This window comes from Macaca mulatta, chromosome 2 (genome assembly GCF_049350105.2).
Source record: "Macaca mulatta isolate MMU2019108-1 chromosome 2, T2T-MMU8v2.0, whole genome shotgun sequence".
NCBI classification, from domain to species: domain Eukaryota; kingdom Metazoa; phylum Chordata; class Mammalia; order Primates; family Cercopithecidae; genus Macaca; species Macaca mulatta.
In genome coordinates this window covers 139,047,762-139,072,616 of record NC_133407.1, presented here as the reverse complement: position 1 = coordinate 139,072,616, position 24,855 = coordinate 139,047,762, and the positions used below count along the sequence as shown (strand labels likewise).

General features: G+C 35.3%; 1 protein-coding gene across 11 annotated transcripts in view; it reads right to left on the bottom strand.

The window, feature by feature from the left end:
• The window catches only part of CHL1 (cell adhesion molecule L1 like), a 212,943-nt gene that overhangs the window by 53,141 nt on the left and 134,947 nt on the right, over positions 1-24,855 (bottom strand). For 6 of the 11 annotated variants that reach the window (XM_015130379.3, XM_015130384.3, XM_015130381.3 and 3 more), the window contains exons 6-11: positions 15,184-15,306; positions 14,026-14,196; positions 13,052-13,099; positions 11,368-11,488; positions 6,385-6,569; positions 1,147-1,278 (exon numbers count right to left, since the gene is read on the bottom strand). In XM_015130379.3, the coding sequence (XP_014985865.3) occupies positions 1,147-1,278; positions 6,385-6,569; positions 11,368-11,488; positions 13,052-13,099; positions 14,026-14,196; positions 15,184-15,306 (780 nt within the window). The remainder of the gene's footprint in view (positions 1-1,146; positions 1,279-6,384; positions 6,570-11,367; positions 11,489-13,051; positions 13,100-14,025; positions 14,197-15,183; positions 15,307-24,855) is intronic. The other 5 variants (XM_015130382.3, XM_077994234.1, XM_028844370.2 and 2 more) reach the window with 1 other exon arrangement.

The following is a 24,855-nucleotide window of genomic DNA, read 5'->3' as shown; positions in this document are numbered from 1 at the left end:
AGAGGGTCAGTGATACTCCCCGTCATGCAGCTAGTAAGTGGTAGAGCCGACATGCAAACACAGGCAGTCTGGCTCCAGAGTTTATAAACCATCACAGTGCTCTACAGATGAATCACTGCCCTAGGCAGCTGGCTACATTTTTTTTTTTCATTCAATCACAACCAACTGCCACCATCTCCATTCTGCAGTTTAAAAAACATAAGCTTGGGGCGATTCAGAAAACACCTCAAGATGAAACAGCGGGCAAGGTGCGCATCCTAGATGGGACCTCAGGTCTGTTATCTACCAACTGGCTTACCCTTGACCAGCGCAGGCCCCAGAGCAAAAGGATAAATGGAAGCCATTATTGTACCTGCTCTTAATTAAGCAATTGACACATAAAAATATGTTCTGTCCTCCTTCCTGATCAAGGACATCCAAAATAATCTGAGCTCTAGGTTCCAGTGGAAGATTTGGGGACTCCTTGGAGCTCTATGCTGAGCATGGTGAAATGGGAAGAGTTGGCCCTCAGTGCTGGGCCATTCCTGTCTTTCCCTGCCCAGCCCATTTGGAGTGGGCTCAAGGTGGACCGGGCATGGGAATTTTCAGGTCTTTGTGCTTGAGGTTGGTAGTGAACAGGCAGTAATGGGACCAGGTTCAGGCTTGGGATGCCACAGTTTCCCTGAGGATGCTTTCAAATCATGGAGACAAGCAGGACCAGAGGGTGACCAGAGCAAGTCCCTTAAAAGGGCAGAGCCCAGGACAGGTGTTGCTGCTGTCTGAGCCTAAGGGAGGTCCTGACTTTTAAACTGTGCCCTCAGCCGCTAGGCTCCCGCTCTGTTTCTTCTCAGGGAGAGGAACAATAATTGGCTTTTTTCCTTGGATGCATCCTCTTTCTCATTCAATTTTCTTTTTAAAAATTAAAAATCTTTATTCTTACATATAATTTATAAAAGGGCCCAAAAAGTATAAATATTATTTATGGCTATTCCATGAATATCAAGTCTCAACAACCAAATTGCTTAGAAAGAAGCAATTTCTGATTTGCTCATTATATCTGTCCTGCTAATCCATTTACCAACTTCATTTTACACACATGTCTGACCATCATTAATCCCATCAAACCAGGGCCTTCAGCATTGCATTGCAATTGGTTTTTAAACTTACTGTCAATTGGGGAGCCATTGACTCTCCACTTGATTGTGGGTTGAGGTTCTCCTTCAGCCTCACATAACAAGATGCCATTGCTCCCAGTGCTATACACAGCACTCTGAGGCTTCTTTGTCCAGCGAGGAGGCTCTGGATATAAAGTGAAGAGCTCATGAGAGATGTTATCTATGTCAAAAAGTCCAAAAATGTTAAGGCCTGTATTTCTACTTTAAACCAGCAGAGGGCAGACACCACAAAAGGTTTCATAGTAGCTCTTTTTGGTAAACTTGATCTGCAAAGCAAGGTGGGAGCTACTTTTGCGTTGTAGGGTGTGTGTGTGCGCGTGCACGTGTGTGTTTGTGTTTAATTTGGACTCAACATGTATAATAAATCGACATACTAAAAATAGTTATATACAACCACTTTATTTAGCTATACAAGTAGCTACCCAACTAGGAAAAAACTGAGGGAAGAATAAGCAGATGGTGAATTTATTTCGAGCTGACTACAGGTTATTTTCAAACTGCAGCATGGCATCTAAAAAGGTGGATACACAAGAATTACATTTTAAGAATTTTAAAAATAAAACTAATTAAAATGTTTAATGTTTATTTCGAATATTTCTTAATTAGTGATCTTATAGCATTTATATATATAATCAATTTGGAAAATAGTATTTCCTAGATTTTTTTTTTGTAAGAGGGGAGAGAGAGAAGCCCAAAAGCAGTGTTTAGTTTTCTGCAGTCAAAGCAATTAAGCAAAAGGTACCTTAAAATTACCTGTATCTTTCTATGCCCTAATGCTCCAGAATTACAATACTACAAAGTATGTCAGAAATAGATGACACATTTTACTTGACTTCAAACATTATTTCCTTGTTTTATAACTTCATGAATATTGCTATATCAGGGGTAAATAAGAGGTTTAAAGTGTGGATGGTTTGGATAATTTAATTTCAGAGAAAATTGCACAAAACCTGCAGGTAGCAAATCTCATCAAATGTAGTTTGGTTATTTCACCCAAAGATATTTTAGATTTCCATTTTTAGTCAAAAAGAAAAGTCTTCAAAGATATATGTATGTATACAATGAAAAAAAATCAGTAAAATTTTTCTAAGTAAAGGAGGAAAATGAGGATTATGTAAAAAGGAAATACCTGTTAAGTTCACTATAAGAAACAAATGTATACAACTAACCTTGGCAAGTTCAAGTTCAAGCAAGATAAATGCACTCCACAGGGTGTTGACTTAATTGTTAAGTTCCAAGTTAAATATCTGTATTCATAAGCTGTACTACCTGTAGATATTTAGTCACTTGGTTTAAAATACACTAGTCCAAATTATAAATTGCAGATCACTTTCTGAGGTGAAGGTTTATTTTTGTCTATTTTGCATTTTTTGATGATATCCTTACTTTTTTCTGGTATTTTAATACAAGCAATACAAAACTAAATATCTGTAAGTTAGAGAAAAATATTCCATGAACATGAACATTATGGTATATCATATTTATAGTAGAAAATTACAACAATTGCTTTCAATGTATGCAAAAATAAAGAAAATCAAGCAATGATGATATTTCTGTAAATCTTCATGAATAATTACTATTATCATTAGGACATTTACTATTAGGACTATTAGTAATATTAGTATTACTGAAAGAGGTCCCAAATTATCACCTCATCCAATGCTTTCACCTTAAAGAGGGCTGAGCTTTGGAGAAGTTGCCTGAATTGGCCAGGGCCACCAGCAAAGGAAGCTCCAGTTCCTGTCCTTGCCATTCCATAGATACATACACAGCAACTATGGATGAGCAGCATTAAGACTCTGAAGTCATGTGATTTTGTTTCTAATTCAGTGTTATCTTATGAATTTGTACCGAAGACAGGAAAGAAGGTTAATTCAATTTATGCCTCCAAGTCCAAGCTCCCCCTATATTTATCAACTGACTCCAGAAGTTCTGAACATTCGCTAGGCTTCATCACTATACTTTACCTTCACCCTTCTGTATAAGCTTTCTTTGTAATTGCTTGAACATTTACTTTGATGCTTTTCATCTGTTTCTCCTATAGAAGTAAGCTGGTCCTGAGTCATGTAATATTGAGAGAGATTTCAAGCTTGTCCTACTCAGAAACAGCTGCTTCTTGAGCCTTAAAACGAAAAATTCTGAGGAAAAAAACCATCCTCATAAAAACCCATTCTTTTAGCTATTATCCTAAGATATATGGTAGCAGGTGAAAATTGCTTATGTTGAAACTTTATGCATTTTCTCATAATTGTAAATACAAAAATAAGATGATAAATATCTCTCGTGTTGCTGGAAACAGAGATGCAAATGTCTGAACATTGGGGCTATATATTAAGCAAGCTAAATAGAGATGTTCATCACTAGGAAAAAAGCAAAATAAAACAAACTTGGTACCTATAAAACATACAGCACAGTGGTTATTTTTAGTAAAACTGTTTCTTCACAGGTTCTTATTAAAATCTATATTCCAATAAACAAAAAATTGTTAGGTTCAACAAAAATTGGATTTAACTGCAACATTTTAGAAATAGATTTGTTATTTGAAAAAAAGGATTTCTCAAGTATATTAATGGCTGAGTTGCATTTGATTTTATGACAACCTTTGAAAATGCAAAAACATTTTGGATTATACTATGGTTCTATAATTATATACAAATGCTTTCCTATTTCACTTACTAAAGTTCAAAGGCTTTAAATAATTCAAAAGTTGACAACATAAAAGTTATTTGTGGGAGCTTATTTTTAAATAATCTATTGAAATGTGATGTGATTATATTTTGATTTCTGGATATAGACTGTTTTAGATGTCACTCTAATATATCTCTTTTTATTGAATGTGTAATTAATCATATCCTAGATATTTAGAATATATAGTTGTACCTAGTCAAGACATCCTGGCTGCTTTTGCTCATACATATTATAGGATTTGAAGTACAGCCTGATTTCATATTTAGGATGTTGCAACCTAAATTACAAGCTCACAGGATTTGATTATGTTTAGTAATAGGAAAGACATTGCACATACAGAAAGAATCCAACCCAATCCATGATTTTACTTAAGCACAATGGGTGTTTTCAGAATGGAGTAGATTTTTCAAAATACATAATAGCATTGCTATTTTCTCACATGGCAAATCTCTATTATTTAATTTGGGCTTCTAAAAAAGAGACAAAAAAAGAAAAGGAGAGGGTGCAGGAAGGCAGAAAAAATTGAATAAACACAAGTTCATCCATCCAGATGATTAACAGTTTTTATTTATCGCTTCCACACTTTAGAAAATAATAAAAAAAAAGACATCTTAAGCTCAATTTGCTTTTCACGTGCATAGGTAAAGAGAAACTCCAAAAACATACAACTGAAGGTACATTTAATAGTTTCCTACTAAAGAGAGAGGATTAGAAGTTCCTCATAAAATATCATTTACATCTCAATAGTGCTAATAGCTGTTTTATGAGTAGTGAGAACAATTTGTTCTAGAAATCTATATTCCTTTGGAATCGTATAGTCAACATCTTAAATTGCATAATTAATTTTACATCTTTGATTTTTTTTGTGCAACCCTTGCAATTCTTTTGAAAGGTTTGGTTTTGTAGTCAAGAAAACTGTGGCCAGATTGTTAAAATATTCAGCTACCGTAGCTATGTTCCAGCCATCTGGAAGGATTTCTAATAGTCAGCAACTTGGAGGAGAATCTAACAATTAGATATGTCTAGTTCGTGGGTGTGTGTGTGCTGGGGAGGGGAGGAAGGGATTACAGAAAAACACCCCTGTTGCATGATGTAGCCAAATTACATAGAAACATCAAATGATGACTAAAAATATACATAAAATAAATCTTTCAAACTCCTCTTCTCTGAATTGCTTTGTGAATAATTTAATGTCAGAGGAATATATCACTGTTTGCCAGATGTTGACATTAATGTATAATATTGGGCTTTCTTCTATCTAAGTTTTGCTTTTGTCAAGTCAAAGAAAATAAAATTCTCAACTTTGGTTTTCTGTTCTTCATACCTTAAATAATAATACACATTATGGAGTAGGCTTGGAAATACAGTGTTATTCCAAACAGGGGTATGACTAAATCAACTATCTTAACATCTACTTGGGAGGGGAATTTGTGTCTGAGTACCTTTTTTCCCCCCATTAGTTTAAACAACAGGCCATTACTTAGGTGTTCCTTGTGTAAACTAAAGCTTTAAGAGGTGAACTTTATTGGAATATTAATGGGTGCCCTAGAGCACCAGTTCACTAAATTGTAGTCTAAAAAGAATAATTCCTTGCAATAGTTAAGCTTACACTGCACTAAATAAGTACAAATGCAGTAATCATTCCATTAATTTGATCAATACAGTCAACTAAATTGTAGATAGAAAGCCTCGGTGTGATTGGATCCACAGAAAATAGTCTGTGTCAATCACATTCAGGGGACTAGACAACCTTCACATCAGTCAAACAGGCACAGCCCTAATAACTACATTCCACATTTAAATGATATCATTTTTGCCTACTTATTCCTATAAATGTAACTAATGCCAATAAAACCTTGATTGATCAAAATCTCTGAATTTACAGAGAGAAGATGACTTCAATATAATGTTGTTGCACTTTCTGAGAGAATTTATATTATAGCATAGTCTATTCTTTTTGGCCTGTAAGAAACATATTGAATTTATCATCTGAACCTAAGATATGGATTACAAAAATGTTATATCCAGGAAAGAGCTAACACAACAATTTGCCTGCGTCTTTCATTTATTTGGTGAAGAGCCTCAGGTACAGAGAGTGAAATAAATGGCAAAGGGCACAGCAAGTTAACTGCAGGATTAGGAAGCAAAATCCAAGCTTTCTTCCAGGCCCATTTTAATACTTTCTTTCATCATAATCCTTACGGCTGCTTTTATGATTTAATAATATGAAGTGTATATGTGTATTACAATAAAAATAATTTAGGAGACTAGCTTTAATGACTATTTGAATAAATCATGTAAACTGTCTGTGTTTAGCCACTAACATGAGATCTTTTCTTGTCATTTGTCCCTTCTATGTTGTTTTGGGGCATAAATGACCAACATGCTTAATTAAAGTGTAATAGAATTCAGTGCTCACACTACAATTAAAAGTTGAAACTGTTGACCTGTTTTAACATGTATGATTTAGAAGCAAGGCCTACTACATGTATAAAGTTACTTTTTTGAAAAGCAGGAAAATAGACAAACATGGGAAAGGTACCTTCTACTATAACATGAAAATCATGAGTGGCTGTTCCCAAGAAATTGCTGGCTGTGCAGCGATAATTTCCTTTGTCCTGGTAGGAGACATTCTCTATCTTCAAAGTCTTGCCATAATTTTCTTTTGTTTCTCTCCCCTTTGGTAAGTCACCACCAATTTTGTTCCAATCAACCTGTGGAGTTGGCCTGTAAAAAATAATTAAATAAACAACTTTTTTTAAAAGTGGAAAGTAAAATACAAAGAAAACCTCAGGACCCATCCTTTATCAAGTTGCTTTTACATATGTGCTCATATTCCACTGAATCACATCATCCTTACCAGTGGACAGTGACACCCACCACCATCAATAGTGAACACTGGTGTTGAAGCGAATCTCTTTTACTGAAAGTTCCTCTAATAGTCTATCTCCTTGGAAACCTTCTCTCTCCTCTATTACGGGGGCTAACTACATGTAAGTGCTGACTAGGTGTGGCTGGATGAAGGATAAATAATTGGAGCTCATTGAAATAATATTACCAAGATATTTTCCAAGTGTGAAAATCTCCCTGTGGGTGGTTTGAGGCAGCCAGTGATAACAGCCCTATTCCCTGTTTGTGTAAAACACAATAAAGTAGGACCTAACAGTCAGCAGAGAGAAGTTTCCCCTTTAATCCTATGATGCTGATACTGGAGAATGTGGCTCCTGTGTGAAAGCTAAATGTGTTGATTAGACCCACGAATAGCCTATTCTAGGGCAAGCTGGAGTCTGTAGCACAGATGCTCCCTCCTGGATCACGTTCTCGCCCTTGTGGGGAGTAGAGGAGAGGAGGAATGAACCAAATCTTCCCTTGCTTAGTAGTTTCAAAAGATTAGCTCACCCAATCAAAACAAACAGGAAAGTAAAGACAAAACAAAACCAGCGTGATAACTTGTTAAACACCAGCGTGATAACTTTCCCCACGTTAGTAAGGAGGAAAATAGGACTGGGGAGTCAAGGCAGCTACATTAAGAAAAATCCCTTCTCATGAAAACTAGACAAGTGCAGAGGTCATACCCTTTGTGACTCATTTGATTTAAGAATTATGTGGAAAGCAAAAAGGGTTGATTCTAACTGAAGGATGATTGTCCTTTTCTCTTCCCCAGTCAGGCTCTGTAAGTGAGTAGAAGAAACAACTTTGCTAATTTTAGTGATACTACACTTTTCCTCTCCATATTTCTTCCTATTATTAATAGCTGTAGGTTATTTGGTACATTCTAAAGATGGGCATTATTGTAATCATTTAACAGTAAGGAGTCTGAAGCTCCAATAAATTAATTTCTTAAGGTCACTGGAGCAATAAATGATATACCACAACTTATATTTGTCTACTCTAAACTTGTTCTTTTTTAATCAGTGTGTTTCATTATTTTGTGCTTTTCAATCTACGCCCTTCCTAACGCTATAGTCTTAGAATATATGCTTCCTGTCAAATTGCCCATCCATTACTATGTAATAATAGAGCAATTCTTCGAAATCGTGTGTGTCAATATTCTCAAATTATTTGTATTGATAGGTTGTGGTTAAAATAATTCAGTTATTTATGCAAAAAAAAAATGGAGGTAAAGATGAAGACTCTTTAATCTACATATATCTACTCTTTTCTCTCTTCCTTCAAGGCTCAAATACTAATGTGCTGTGCAGCCTGGAACAATAATCTTATATTTTACCAAGCTAAGAACACATGGCACACTTGTGTAGGACACGGTAATGATGCCTGGGCAGACAGCTGTGAGAGTATATTGGTTGCTGGCTTTCTGAGCACACCACCTAACAGGATGCATAACCCAAGTCTCCTAACTGCTGGCTTTTCACTCCATCTGTCAAAATGACAATTTTCCAAGTTATAGGCTGCTCTGGAACTCAGTTCCCCTAAAACAGGAAATTTTTCATGAGTCCATCCTTTAATAGAGCAAGTAACTCACTTTCAGCAAGACCTCCCGGACTCCCCAGTCTTTGGGTCTTTGAAAACTAGTCTAATTTTCTAATACCATTTACTTGAAAGAATAAAGTAAAATAATTATCTAAAGTATTATGTGAAAATGAGATATAATCTAATCTCAGGATAGGTCTATACCATGGCAAAAATTTCCAACTCTGTTCTTGCCAATTTTTTATACCCCCTGCCTTTTTAAAGAAATTTAAAGAACATTTACTAACAGCATTTGAGCAATGGGTTTTGAGGGAAAATACATTGCTTAATACCTTTTTGCACACAAAATACACTACCTCATAATCTAAATTTTTTTTTTCAGGCCCTTGTCTGGCCAACTTTTATTTGTATATTTCTCTATTTATAAAGAAGTATCTTGTGAAAGAATTATACCTACTTTAATTTACAAAACAGAAAAAAAATCTATTTGAGCAGTGCACACGAGTCCACCTATGGCAATTTTATAAGTTTTCCCTCAAAACACATTTGTTCAGATACTGTTAGTAAATGTCCCTTAAATTTAAAACAAAAGGAAATAAAAAATATTTTCAAGAATATAGCTGGGAATTTTTGTCAAGATATAGACCTATCTTGAGATAAATTATATATCGTGTTCACCTGACACTTATAATCATTTTACTTTATTCTTTCAAGTAAAATGTATTAGACAATTAGACTAGTTTTCAAAGACCCAAATATAGTGCTTTACACAAAATAATAGTACAATATCTTAAATATAATTATTTTTGTTACTATAGGAGGTTAACGGCTTGAAAACTCCTTAGAAAAAGTTTTTGTTGTTTTTTTTTTTTTTTTTTTTTGAGACGGAGTCTCGCTTTGTCGCCCAGGCTGGCGTGCAGTGGCCGGATCTCAGCTCACTGCAAGCTCCGCCTCCCGGGTTTATGCCATTCTCCTGCCTCAGCCTCCCGAGTATCTGGGACTACAGGCGCCCACCACCTCGCCCGGCTAGTTTTTTGTATTTTTAGTAGAGACGGGGTTTCACCATATTAGCCAGGATGGTCTCAAAAAAACTTTTAAAAAATGTATCATCTTCTGAGAGAGGACCCAGATCAGACAGGATTTCCCAATACAAAACCAGTATGAGTAAAAAGAGACTACTTCAGGTGAAAATCCTTAAGACAGCACATCAAGAATTTTCGTGTCCTCACAACAACATATATTTTCATCCACTCTATTTTTATATATTCCTTCATGACTCTTCATTTTCTAAAACGCACATGAGAGTATTTCATTATTTTGAAGACATTCTGTGCAGTTGCTAGTCAATCCAAGAGGTCAATGATGGCGTTTGTGGGAAATGAGAAAAAAGAATTACTGAAAGGGTCACCCTGCCCAACTCAATGTAGTAATGAACTCTGCAAGAATTTAATTTCTACCACTGTAAACACATACAAATACAACCAGTAGAGCAGGTTGTGGCCATCATGATTCAAACTCAACATGAGACTTTCCTCTTCTAAAATAATACACATACCAAACATTCCAGACGGAGTCTGTGTCATAGTACCTCTGACTAATTTATGTAAAGACACATGGGGAGTTTACGACAGACAAGCAACTTTGATATTTTTGGTGGATGGAAAGAGAAATTTACCAAGCTTAGGGGTTGTAAAACCATTAAAATCTGCTCCATTTCTAACCCAGTTGTTCAGAATGTACTCTAAATGATGAATGAATATGATTTTTTGAATTTCAAATCCTAGTCCACTAACTACAGTCCCCAAGCCCTCAGCTTATGAACAGATTATATTTCAAATGAAACGCAGGTGCTAGGAAGATGGAATGCATTTTCCTAAGGTATTCTCAATGGTAGGGAAGAACCATAAGTTCGGAAGGATAGTGGTAAAAGTAGGAGAGACCCTGCATGATTAAATATTAAATAAGATGGTCCCTGTTTACATGTACTTAACAGTAGTTAATAAATGGAACAATTTTAAGAGGTGACCAAGTGAGGTCCTTTAGGGTTTTCTTGGAGGATTTTAAAAAGTGCATTGCGGGCCGGGCATGGTGGCTTATGCCTGCAATCCCAGGACTTTGGGAGGCCAAGTCAGGTGGATCACAAGGTCCAGAGATCAAGACCATACTGTCTAACATGTTGAAACCCCATCTCTACTAAAAATACAAAATATTGGCCGGGTGTGGTGGCACGCACCTGTAGTTTCAGCTACTCTGGAGGCTGAGGCAGGAGAATCACTTGAACCTAGGAGGCAGAGGTTGCAATGAGCCGAGATTGTGCCACTGCACCCCAGCCTGGGTGACAGAGTGAGACTCTGTCTCAAAAAAAAAAAAAAAAAAAAAAAAAAGGATTGCTTTTTCAGGTGTAAAGAAAGTTCACTTAATTAGATATTGATGTAAAACTCTCTTAAATTACGTGGTCTGGACCTCCATGTGTGCAAAGGGCAGAAGGGTAAAAAGAGATAAATAGGGCTCCTTGAAACCTGAAAAGGAGCAGATTTAGTACGTAACATAGCAAACAGGAGTGGGGCAAGATAGTATAGCACAGAGAGCAAACTCAGCACCAAAAGTGAGGGGCTGACTACCAACAACCTCATGCTTCTTAAACTTAACTAAGGAGAATGTTGTCATCATCCCTGCCATCCACAATATCATAAATTGACAGAGAGATCTAATTTTATGAACCTCAGTTACTGCCTGAAGTCTGTAGAGTGAAGTACAAATTACTGCCTCCAGAGATATAACAACAGGATTTATTTTTATTATTTTATTTTATTAATTTTAATTTTATTTTATTTAAGATGAGGTCTTCTCTGTCGTCCAGGTTTTAGTGCAATGGCATGATCATAGCTCACTGCAACCTCATCTTCCTGCTTCAGCCTCTTGAGTACCTGGAATAACAGTCCTGAGCAGAATATTTGCAGTGCCTGGCAGAATTTATTTCTTTTCAAATAAATAATTTTAAAATATCTAGGCAAACACAGTCTTAATGTGCTTGATGTCTTATTCTTTACAGAACTGGATGGACAAAGTCTTGAGTGAGAGTCAGGTTACTCACAAGCCTTCAGCAAAACACTCAAGCAGCAAGGTTTCCCCTTTGAGGATGGTAATTGAAGACTCACTGCCACTCTCAGTGGGAGGCAACAGCAGTTTGGGTTTTCTTTGCTTGATTGAATTTGCTACAAAATAGAAAAGAAAAGTCAGAATTTTTTCAAATTAATATACATAAAATTCTGTGACACCACATCTTTCTTAAAACAAAAAATCCGACACATGAGTGTGTGTGTGTGTGTGTGTGTGTGTTCTATGCACATTTAAATAGACTTCCATTTAACATATTTCCATTTAGACAGACTCCTCTTCTCTCTTAGCATGAAGCATGGGTTTTCCCTCATGTGTTTTTACTGAGTGTAGCACTGCCAAATTTTATAAATGTTATTATTTATACCATATCTTCTAACTCAGAAGGTCAAACAGAAGTCCTTAATAGAAAATCTATGATTTTATATTCTATACTTTAATCATGTCATGTGCAATGACTTTATGTTTATGTTTTTATTTAATTTAAATTGCCTAAGAATTTCATCAGATTTCTGCTAAAAACAGCTTCCTCACTCCTGCACCCAGAAATTCTCACTGAGGAAGGCTGTGGTAGACACTAGGCATCTATGAATTTATCAAGCTCTTTCAGCAATTCTACCTGTGGTCTCAGTTCCTTAAAGAAAACAACAATTTTAGGAAATGATTAGCAAGCATCCTCACTAGCTGCATATTGAAATGTCCCATTTCTTATTTTCTTGAGAATATTTTCAAATACAATGGCAAATTAGGATACTTCCATCTTCAAAGGGACTTAAGCAGTAGACAGTCTTGTATACTTTGTATTTTTTGGAAAATAATTGCTGAATATGTACTCTATGCAATGATTTTTTCATTGAGTACTATGAAAATATAGCACTATATATGTTTGAGCTATTAATCTCAAAGGAAATGATGTTGGGGATGAATCAGTCCACCTAAAAACTAACGGTTCTTCAAAAGGAGCTTACATCCTGCTCCACTGAAGTTGCAAGGATATAAGATATCTAAGTTATCACTGGTCCACATTTTATAGAGAATATTTGCTGCAATTATGTAAATGACTCTTCTCATTATAGAGAACTCGCCTGCTATACAACTCAGATTTATTCAGGCATTTTCCATAGAAGACAAGTTCTGGTAGACATTCTATGGGGGAAAGAATTAAATAAAAAGATCACATAGACACATGAGCTTGAAAAATGCTACAAACTGGTTTTTTCTCAGAAAGTCACAATGTACAGTTGCATGCCAAATATTTCAAGAAGGCTTGCAAGGAAAAAATCCACTTAACTTTCTTAAACTCAGTGTTTTCTCTACTTCCTTTGACACTTAACCATTTCTTTTCTTTTCTTTCAGCAAAAGTATCAACCTTATATAAGAGACATTTTAGGAGACCCAAAATAATTACTCCATTAAATATCTCTATCTATTCAATGCATTATGTATATTTCATTATATTTATATAGTTATATATTTATAAAAATCACTCCCTTTGCATATATTTAAGAGGGAATGGGGGACAATAGAACCCTCTAAGTTAAGATGTTTTTCTTAATAACAGTATTGTAATAAACTTAAGAGGATATTAAAGAAAAAATTCAAAATCTGAAATGACAATGAGCTATAAACAAAAGTCAACACTCCACATGGGTTCAACTTACCCTTGGAACCAATTTCTGTGGATGAACTTGAGTCATTAGCATGCTTTACTGAAATAAAAAAATGGAAGGAAAAAACACAAACATAATGGTGGATGCTGGTATCAATAAAGAATGAAAAGTCATATTTTTGTCTTAGAAAAATTACAAAATGGTGTAGAACCATGCTTCACTAGAACATTGCCTTTGGGAATATAGTTTTACATAGAAAATAATTATAGTGAGTTTAATCTTGAATTACCACAGATGAACCCAAGTGGAGAAAATTCAAGTCATAGCTCCAATAAAGAGAACTGAGGCTACTAGAAGAACGTTATAGTGAAGCCCTGGCATGGCGTATCTACACATAAAAATGAAAAAAATCACGGACCAAATTAAACAATGAAATGGTAATGCCAACTTTCGACTATACCAGGGCCAATTATTCAGTCAGTAAACTGTTGTGGATTATTTCTTCCCTTTGAATCTGACGGTTCTTCCTCCCTCTAATTACTTTTCCCATTTGGGAACCCAGGCTGGCATCTGCAGAATCAAGTAGGGAAAGGAGCAATTCAAGTAAGTTTGCCAATTTGGTGATAAAAATTTCCTTTTTTTTTTTTTTTTTGCCTCTGTTGTTTTCTCCCCAATTTTCAGTCTGCCAGTTTATCCAAGATCACAGTGAATCAATGCCCAAGATTTGCTTAGAAAACCCTGGAATTTCATTGTATATTTCACCCACTGAAAATGACAAGATCCTGCAGACGTCAGATGAAATACATTTGTCCTGTGAATTGAGATTTGATTTCCTGGCTGTGAGAGACAGAGCTACTGTGAATCTGCAGCTGCAGATGTCTATTTCATCTGGATGAAGTCTCTAGAGTTGAACTGAACAATGGCGGGAAATATCAACCCAGATTTAAACGGCTTCAGCCAGAAGGAAATTACAGACACATTTGCATTCAGCATACATGATGAAACAATAAATTATTTGGACTTACAACTGTTAACTGTTAGTTTCATTGGCATTTTCTGTACAATAGTCCTTAATCTTGGAAATGCAGCAAAGCAACAGTAATCATTGCGACTGTCTTTTTCTTCCACGTTTGCGAAGTATAGATCTCCTTTTTGGCTCATGTATACTCTTTCATCTTGTTCGATGTGTTCTAATTCTGAAAAGAGATATCTTGCCATTGAAAAGGGCAATTGTCCCTTATTGTGCTTCATCTTCCTTTTTCATTTTCTTTTATATTATTATTTCATTTGATTTTTCCTGTTTGCTCTTTAATTCCTGTCAAGTCTGGTCTTACTACAGGAACAATGAGCAAAAAGGAAAACAAAACAAAACAAAAACAGCAGGAAAACCCTTGGGAGCATGCTTTTTACCATTAACCAAAGAAGGCCGCTAGTAGACAAACAGTGGTAAACTGTTTATCATCTCGGTCTCTACCTCTGCTCTATGAATCTGAATTGGCTTAACTGAAAACTGGTCAATGCGGACAATGCCCTAATTATTTTCTGAGAATCACGTTTATTTAAAACATGACTTAAAAATAAAAAACAAAAAGCTCTCCAAAAGTTTTATCTGTGATATTAATCTACCTGTTCTGGTTGCAGCCTGGAAGGTTCTAGGGGAACTGACGTCTGGAACAATTGGCTGTACCTAAGAGTAGCTTCATTTGCTTTCTTCTCAGTGCTGTACAAATAGCATTTTTCTCTATGGTTCACAGTGAGAAAACATGTAGAGAGCATTGCTAAGGCATATACTAGAAGTGGACTTTACAAAGCTAGAATTTCAGATCGGAGTCAGCAAACCTTTTAGAAAATTAAGCAAAAAAGTTAATACTAATTTATCAGTAGGTGACTGCAATTAGCAGGTAGAGCATTACTAAAATAGAAAGATGAAGCTAGCAACACAAACCCATGCCATCCTCAGCTTTCACATGATCTATATTCCAAAGGTAAGTGCACTGTTTGAAATATAGAAAGTATTGTCTTTCATAGACAAACCTTATAATATTAGTAGCATCTCCTCTTCAAATATGAAAAAAAAAATAAGAGATCTTTATTTTTATTTAGTCTTTGGATTCATTATGTTATTGATACGATGGATAGAATTAAAATATCCCCCTTTTTTGATGGAACAGAGCATTACTTACCAATATTCATCCAATAAATATGTAAAGGTGGGAGGCCTTTGGGAGGATTGCATGGGAGGACAATTGGATCTCCCTCCTCCACTTCAAGAGGGTCAATTTTTTCTTTGGGGAATTTTGGAACACCTGGTGTAAAAAATCATTTCAATGTGTTATTTTAAAATTAACTTTGACTATAACAACAAATATCTTAATGCATTCTTTTTTTTTTTCAAAATTGGGCAATTTTAATAAATTATATGCTACAGATCCTGGTTCTTACGTCTCCCCTGCAGAGATAAATACTATAAAGAAACTGGTGTGCATCTTTACATAACTTTAAAAATACTTCTGCATTTTGAAACCCCAGACAATAATATTTTTGTTATGTGATAGCAATAAGGCAATAACATACTTGTGCATATTTCTCTGGGCAGAGATATAAACCCAGAGTCACAGGATTTTCTTGCTTTAGCTTTGATAGATGTTAAATCTTTTTCTCCAAACACTGATTTCACTTTGAGCAGTTACATACCTCTAACTCTCGCTTTATTGGGAAGGCCTTGAATGTAATTGGCAAATATTCCATTCAGTGCATTAACCACACTAAATAAAAACTTCTAAGCCCATATGGAGAAAATGGTAAGAATACAATGAAAGGCCAAATTTGACCACTTTAAGTTGCAAAAAGAGCCATCCGCATTGAAATTACTCCCAGTAAATAAAAATTTAAATGAAATGGAATTGATGTAGGAAATAAGACTTGTAAATATTTCAGCCTATTGTTTCCTCCCCACACTGGAGTCAATTTCTTAAAAGAGCAATGCAGTTATAATAAGAATATAAGTCAGAATTGTGCAGAATTTGAAATCTGACACCAAAGTTTCATATTTTTATGGAAGTATTGATTTTATAAGGATATTCAAAATGTATTCTTCCTGAGCATTACATTGATGTCTTTCAACTTTTGTTGGAGAAATTTCTATTATAGAATTACACAGTCTCTTGTGGAGGAGAAGGATCTTAGGAAGGTGTTTATAACAGTCCCGACTTGATGGAATTCATTAGAAGGTATTCTATTTGTTTATTTCATTCTTAAATTATGATTCACAGCCAATTTTCATTGTTCTTGGAAATCTAAAGGTTTACTAATTTACCATAAATTTTCTTATTGAGAAGCTTTGTGCACTTCCTATATATTTGTCCTATAGCCCCTTAACCCCCATCCACGCCTTTAGAGGTTGAGGGAATTTGCTGACATTTCTCTTATTGATGCACCAGCTGGTTACAGTGAATTGCTTTTTGTCTAAATTCAAGGACCTTTCAAGGCTTAACATTGCAGGGGGCGGTGTGGTTATTACACTGCCTTTGCAATTTCGGAAGGCAGACTTTGGTTCTCTTTATACATTCAGCCATGTGATAGTCTTTTAGTGGATTTCCTCTTGCTCAACTCATTCTCATTCCATGAGATTTCTTTTAGAAAGTCTCTGGAAACATTTTTGAAATAGCATCCATCTTTGAATCACATTTTTGCTATAGGTAGCATGAAATTTCCCTCAAACAGCAGGAATGTGTGTTTAGTATATTCACTACATTAAGAGCTTGTAGATAAAATATCATGCTATCTATTTGGTAAAGCCTAGGCTTTGATTGACAGCAAATGTTATGGAAAACATTTTGCAGAAAGTACACCTTATATACATAAGGCATAGTAATATACAAAACGTTTGTGTACCCAAATCTCCAAATTCAAACCACTTGTTTAGTTTTATTCGCTATATCTGAAGCCCAGTAAACACTGGCATTGAAGTTATTGGTGCTGCTGGGTAGTTGGTGAATCTATACTCAGATACAAGATCTTGGCGGCAGAGGAAATAAAATATGGATTAGAAAATGGAAAGGGCATGTAATCCACTTCGATAACAAGCAAACTATACAGTGCCTAATATGAATACACAGTTCACTGGATAATATCTATTGTAAAGTAATTAATTAATAAGATGTATAAATCCCTAATTGGAGAGCTGCTCCCTGAGAGCATACAAAAAAATCTCGCAATTCGAACAGATAATACTGCCAGTGAAGCATTAGCATCCTTGCATTAAATAAATCTAGATTATACAATTCTAATTCTGAAAATGTAAATTTGTAATTCAACTGGCTTCTAAGGCACCAACAATAAAAAAGAAAAGAAAATTTAGAACTCTACCAAAACTGTTATCACATGCCATAAATCTTCAGAACAGCTTTCAACTAAACACAAAATTAATACTGGAAAACAGGGATGCATACTTATACATCAATAAATTTAAGGTTTTAGAAGAGATATAAATGGCATTACTTTTTCAGGATTTTTTATGTCTTATCCTTTGACTTTGAAACTATTTAGTGAGTTTGATGGCATGATAAAAGGTGAAAATTTTAACATTCACAGATAAATGCGAAATTTAATTACTATAACACAACAGCAGACATGAAGTTAACTTCAATTCAAATAAAGAAATGGCTCCATTTAAAAATAACTCCAACCAGTGGCATTTACTGTGTTTATCTCGTGATAAACATTAGCATTGTTGAGTTTGGACAAATGTAATACTTTTTAAAAGTAAATTAAAAACAGTAATTTTTTTCTGTACATGAGGTGACTACACTCCTTTATCTTGCCAATATATTTCACATGGGTACTTCATCAACACCAAAACCAAAAATCATTTAACTTTGGTTCAACAAGACGGGACTTGATCCTCAATGGCCTCTCTGCAAAGGGATCAGAATCAACTTGCAAATAACAGTCTAGCTAAGCAGAACTTCAAGAATGTTTGGAAATCCCATTGTAACCAAGTCTAGATGAGATCAATTTCCTTTCTATCTAATGCCACTATTAATTTATTTGCATCAGCAAAGCAAAGCAAGCACATCACAGCATGTATCTCTTCACTCTTCTCAATGAGGCTTTCACATTTATTATTCAGTGTCATGGACAGATTTCTAGCAACAACTAACACCAGGGGTATAAGTGACATTCAAATATATTCACATGTAGGTTTTTGAAAACTTTCCCAGTTAAAATCTGTCATGGAAAAACTTTCCTACAGACAAGTTAGCTGCACGTGAATCTTATTACCAGAACTATCAAGGCAAAACCAACTGCAAATACAAAATTTGCAGGAGCTCTAAGTCTTCAGGTGCTGTCAATGAGTTTTGAAAACTCATCATCACAATTATTTCAGTGTAATATATAAAAAAAAAATAACATTCCTGAAATAAAGAAGTCTTCTGAAAACAGAATTTATATCTATAGAATATCCTGTAGCATAAACTAGGTTCTAGCGCAGGCACTAGAAAACTAACTGGTTACAAAGATTCAGACCAATATCTTCACCTTTCTGTATCTCATTTTGTTTTCCTTTGGCGTCTTAGAATCCTTTGAATTCATCTCTCTAGACTCCTCAAACGCCTCACCAGGGTAGAAGCTTCTTAAGGGTAGGAATATAATAAAACCTAAGCTGTGTAATCCCATCATGCCAACATGCCTAATAGTGAAGAGTAGTAGTGAAATGGCATCAGGGAACTTTAACTAAAAACAATTCACGCTAATTAATCATTTTGATGAAAAAAAAAACAAAAAAAAATCGCTGGCCTCTTAACCGCTACCATGTTATGCAACACTACAGATTATCTTTCTCTGGCACTCAAGGAATAAAATAGAAGGTTTCCTTATATTTTCCTATTTCTAGATGATACTGTAATCTAGTATCAAGGTATTTTCAACAAAGAAGTACAATGCCTTTTTGCTGATCTATAGGATGTGTTACCTGAGTCATCAAAGTATAGACAACACCATGTGGCATCACGTTATCCATAAACACTGAAGTTAGCTGCTTGGGCCTGAGTCCTGGCTTCATCTCTTCCTACATGATCTTTGAATGTGCTACTTAATATGTTTCAGTGTCCTCATTCATAAATGGGAAATGTAATAACACCTAACTCATTTGATTTATGTTGAAATTTAAATATTTCACATGAATCGATTAAAATAGGACCAAGCACTTAATAATTATTCAATACATGTTGGCTACTCCTCAAATATTTTCACTTTGCATGGTACAGCCAAATGCATAGAGACAAGGTGGGCAAAGGAACAGAATTTTCTTCTGCTGCTGCTCCTGATTTTCTCTATAGCCTGCATCTTAACAGCTTCTGTGATTTTGTGTAATTATTTGAAGTAACATTTTCAGAGGAGATGGAAGGACAGAGGGAAGAAAATGCTGTGCTTTTCATGTAGAACCTATGATTTGCTTATTGAATTATTTCCCCTTTTTCTATCATTGGATGAATCTTCCCATACCAAAAAGCTTTATCTATTTTGACTTGGCACTCTGTTTATAGGACTGGCCTGGTGAGCTTTCGAGTGCTGTACATTTCACTTAAAGATGCTTGGCAAATTGCTCACAGTCTGCCATCATTGTCACAAATGCATGCTACTGAGTGCACATACTTTATCACCCCTAACTCCAGTTTCCGTCAGTAAAGAGATTTAATTGATTCCCATTTCCTGCAGAGTACCCCATTAATCCACTTAGGACTACAGAGAAATAACACTGGCTTTCAGTCCATGAGCTCATAATGAATTCATGCTAAGGAAGGACACCCAATCCAGCCCATTTCATTCCAGGCATTCACATACTTTGGTGAATCAGAGTAAAATCCTCAAACTTAATTAAAGCTTTAGAATTCAACGTTGCACCCTTAATTGAACAAATTGATCTGTTTTTGCTGGTTTGCACTTAATAGTAGGAGAATTTAGCATAGGCTACAACACCCAGGTTTCCTACACTCCCACTCCAAAATCAGGACAGTAAAAAGACAGAGTTTATCTTTCGGAAATTGTCCTGAGGAATCTGAGGAAGTTATGTTAACACAAATGTAGAAACCTAGCACATGAATATTTCTAATTAGTTTTCATTAAATTATTATACAGAAGATTTCATCCTTTTTGGCCATTTCTTAGACTATTTTAATAGGATGTGCAAATTGCATTGTTACTTTTATTCATTCTTTTATTCTTCAGCCTATCAACCAATAAATCAATCAAATAAAGTATAGTATGCATTCTTGTGACATCTACGAGGCAATGCAGAACAGGAAGGATATGATAGTCTGGTACATTTTCTCTTTCTTAAGGATCCTAATTAATACATATGACAATTGATAGACTGTCCCAAACAGTACACAACTAAATGTTTTAATAACCCCAGAGAATTTGCAGCATGACTATTTATAATAGCCAAAAATGGAAATAATTCAAACGTTCATCAACTGGTGGATGGATTAACAGTAAATGATATCCACGTAGTGAAATACTGTTCAGCAATATAGAGGAACAAACTACTGATATATGCTACAACAGGGATGAACCTCCAAAACATGCTAAGTGAAAGAAGACATATGAAAAACACCATATACATGATTCCACTTATATGAAATGTCCATTTCTGGACATTTAAAGAGGCAGAAAGTTGATTGGTGGTTGCCTCAGGCCTGGAGGTGGGAACAGAGAGTGACTGCAAATGGGCACAAGAAATCTTTTTGTGGTGATGGAAAAGTGTTAATACTAGACTATAATGATATTTCACTAAAAAAAAATTGCTAAAAAGTCATTGGCCGAGCATAGTGACATGTGCCAATAATCCCAGCTATTCAGGAGGCTGAAGCAGGAGGATCACCTAAGCCCAGGAGTTTGAGACCAGTGTGGGCAACATAGCAAGACCCCATCTGTAAGATAAATAAATAAATAATGTATAAAAAGTATTAATTATACACTTAAAACAAGTAAAATTTATGACATGTAAATTATACTTCAAAAAAGTTGTTTATAGCTGGGCATGGTGGTACATGCCTGTAGTCCCAGCTACTGGGGAGGCTTAGGTGGGAGGATCACTCGAGTTCAAGAGGATGAGGCTGCAGTGAGCCGTGTTTGTACCACTGCACTCTAGCCTGGGCAACAGAGCAAGATCCTGTCTCAAAACAAAAACAAACAAACAAACAAACAAAAAAGTTGTTTAAAAACTCAGAAAAAAGAAAAAAATAATCTAGGCTGGATTAGGCCAGTAATGCTAAGTGGAGAAATCTGATTTGTGCACTGAAGGGTGAGTAGTATTCAACAGTCAAATTAGGATAATTTCTATTATCATTTTAACCTTATTGATAGTTGGATAATGAAGGCAAGAGAGTAGCTCCCTTCTTTTCAAGATCCAATCACCATATGCATGCACAGGATGTACATTTCTGGAGGACAGTCTTTGTTTTTATTCACTGTTAGATCCCAAATTACTAGAAAGTGGCTGGTGTATTATGGGAGTTTCAGGATGATTGTTGAATAATTCACTGACAAAATCCCTATGCCATGTCTTGGATAACACATTTAGTTAAATAATTTTTTAGGTATATAAAAATGGTACATTCTGTTTCTTTGGTGGTGGTTGTTGTTTTTTCTTTCACTCTTTCCCTAGCAAACTTAACTGCAATGTTGTTAAAAATAGAAAACTCAACGTTGTATACAAAGGTTTCTGTTTGTTAACAGGAGATTGAGAAGTAGAAACTCTAACATTTGAATCACAAAGTTTCTATCAATATATGAGAAGAACCAATTCTCTACAGTTTAAGAGAATAATCGATTAAAGATTGTAGGAAGCTTTAAATTGTCTCTGATTTATAAACTCCTAAGGATTGGGTTGGGTTACTATTCAATATATAGATGGCTGCAGAAAGCTGTCAGATGATGAAGCAATTTCTGGAGAGGCTGGAAATGATGCATAAGAAACCTAATTTATTTTGCTCTTTTCTGCAGCAGCAGCAAAGAAAAAAAAAAAGAGCAATTATCCAACAACGTAGCTCAGATCCAACTCCCATCTCTTAATACAATACTCATATTCTGGTCAGAATTATCCTTATATTGTTCATGTCTTCACTTGGTCTGCCTAGATAATGACAGAAAAAAATTGAAATTCTTTAATTGCAGAATCTTAAACCAAATCCTGCCATTCTTTTCTTTGCAATAGATCTAGCTGCTTCCTTTTCTTTTGTGTCTCCATAGCAACCACTAGAATTTAGGTTAGGAATCACCCTCATGACTTGCCTCCTACAACAGATGTTTAATCTGTCTCTTTCTCTGGTCTTAACTTATTTCAGTTAACTATATAAATGTAATATGTAGTTTCACTATTATCAACCACAATTTTCATGACAATACTTTCTAATCCAGGATTCATGGACATTTTCTATTTATTGTCAATTCAAATCCAAACTCCTGAGGACAATTTCCAGGTTGATATGTCACTGCTCTGATGCTAAAATATCTCAGTAACTCAGAAATGTCCACTTGAGACAAATCAGGATGCTTCACGCTTACTCATTTTAAGAATGTAAAATGATTGTTTATAGAATAAATGTAAAAAACACAAAGAAAGAAATACAATGGAAATCCATTCACTGACTACCCATTTTACAAAATAGGAATATCATCATCACCTTTTTGTCTGGTGCTGGTCTGAACCCCCACTTCCATTTTCTGATTTTCACTTCCATTGCAGGCAACTACTGTCAGGAATATTGTTTTTACCATTCTCTTATTTTTCATTATAATTTTACCATAAAATTATATCAGTCAAAATTGTAGTCAGTTTTACGTATTTCTTTCTTTCTTTTTTTTTTTTTTTTTGAGATGGAGTCTCGCTCAGTCGCCCAGGCTAGAGTGCAGTGGCGCCATCTCGGCTCACTGCAAGCTCCGCCTCCTGGGTTCACACCATTCTCCTGCCTCAGTCTCCCGATTAGCTGGGACTACAGGTGCCCGCCACCACGCCCGGCTAATTTTTTGTATTTTTTAGTAGAGACGGGGTTTCACTGTGTTAGCCAGGATGGTCTCGATCTGCTGACCTCGTGATCCACCAGCCTCGTTTACGTATTTCACTTTCTCCAAGATTTACTTTTATTGCTCGACATATTCTTGACGTTTTTTTCACTATTGTGTAGTATTTTTGATATGAATAGAGCACAATGCATTGATCCATTCTACTTTGAGTGGCCTGTTGTATTTTTTTCCAGCATATTTTTAAATCCAAACAATGTGACCACAAATCTTCCTGGTATATATGGACAAGAGGCACATGCACATGAGCGAGGGAATGGAGTTATTGGGTCATAAGTAAGAGCATCTTCAACTAAGGAAGGGATTACAAAACGTTTTCCAAAGATCAAGCAGTAAACTGGACTGTCATCGGTAGTGGATAAGTATTCTCTTGGCTGTATATTGCAACCTAAAATTTTTATTCTCAGATTTTCTGATATTTCCTAATTGGGTAGAATCAAGTGCTTTTATCACTAGGGTTACAATAGGTCTATTTCTGGTAAACTAATGATGTTGAACACATTTTCACATTTTTATTGGCCTTCCAGTCTGAGGTTCAAGTTTATATATGCTGCCACTTCGTCATTTTTATTTTTTCTAAAGATTTGTAAAATTATTTATGAATACATACTATGTTTAGTTATATGCGTTGTCAATATTTTTTTGAGTTGTGGCTTATTTTTGTTTTTACTTTCTTCCTAGAATCTTTCGATAAAAGAAGGATCTAAAATAAAACGTAGGAGAACATATTCTTAATGATTTCCTTCATGAGGCTTTAATATGACTAAAGAAATCACCCCACGCTGGGCATGGTGGCTCATGCCTGTAAATCTCAGCACTTTGGGACACTGAGACAGGAAGATTGCTTGAGGCTAGGAGTTCAAGACCACCCTGGGCAACATAGTGAGACCCCATCTCTACAAAAAAATATAAAAACAAAAATTGGCCAGGCACGGTAGCACTTTCCTGTAGTCCTAGTTACTCAGAAGACTGAGATGGGAGGATCACTTGAACCTAGGAGTTCAAGCCATGAAGCCATGACTGCATCACCGCACTCCAGCCTGACCTGGAGAGAGTGAGTTCCTGTCAAAAACAAACAAGCCAGAAAGAAAAAAAAATCTTTCTCTGTATTTATGACCCTGATGATAAATATATTGTTTGAATTGTCTAACTTTCTAAAACGTTTTTTCCTTTCATTGTTCAGGCTTTTATCCACTCTGAATGATTTTTTATATGATACGAGGTACAAGTCCATATAAATGTTTCTCTGTGTGAATTATCAATTGTTCCACAATGTTTAGTTCAAAGTAAAGAGAGCGGGAGAGAGAGAGGGGGAGAGAGAGAGAGAGAGAGAGAAATCCATGCTAACATGCTAACTCCCTCAACTGATTTTACATATGTGAGGGTTTGTTTCTGGGTTTACTATGCTATTCTGATTTGTCTAACCCTGCACAAAGCCATAATTGCTTAATTTCTAAAGTGTTATGCTGAATCTTGATTTCTGAAAAGAAGAAGTCCTTATGACTTGTTATTCTTTAAGAATTTCTACCAAATTTTGCCCTTTGCTCCTCAAATATATTTTTGAATCAGCTGGTCACATTCCACAAACAGAGAAATAAAAACCAAACTATAGGCGTTCTGATTTCAATTCTTCTATATATCAACACATCAAGAATAAGCATTTTAACTGTATTGGTTCTTCCAATAAATAGAAATAGCTTACTTATTTTGTATTTATCTAGATCTTTTTAATGTTTTTTAATAAATATGGATACTTTCACTACAAAAAT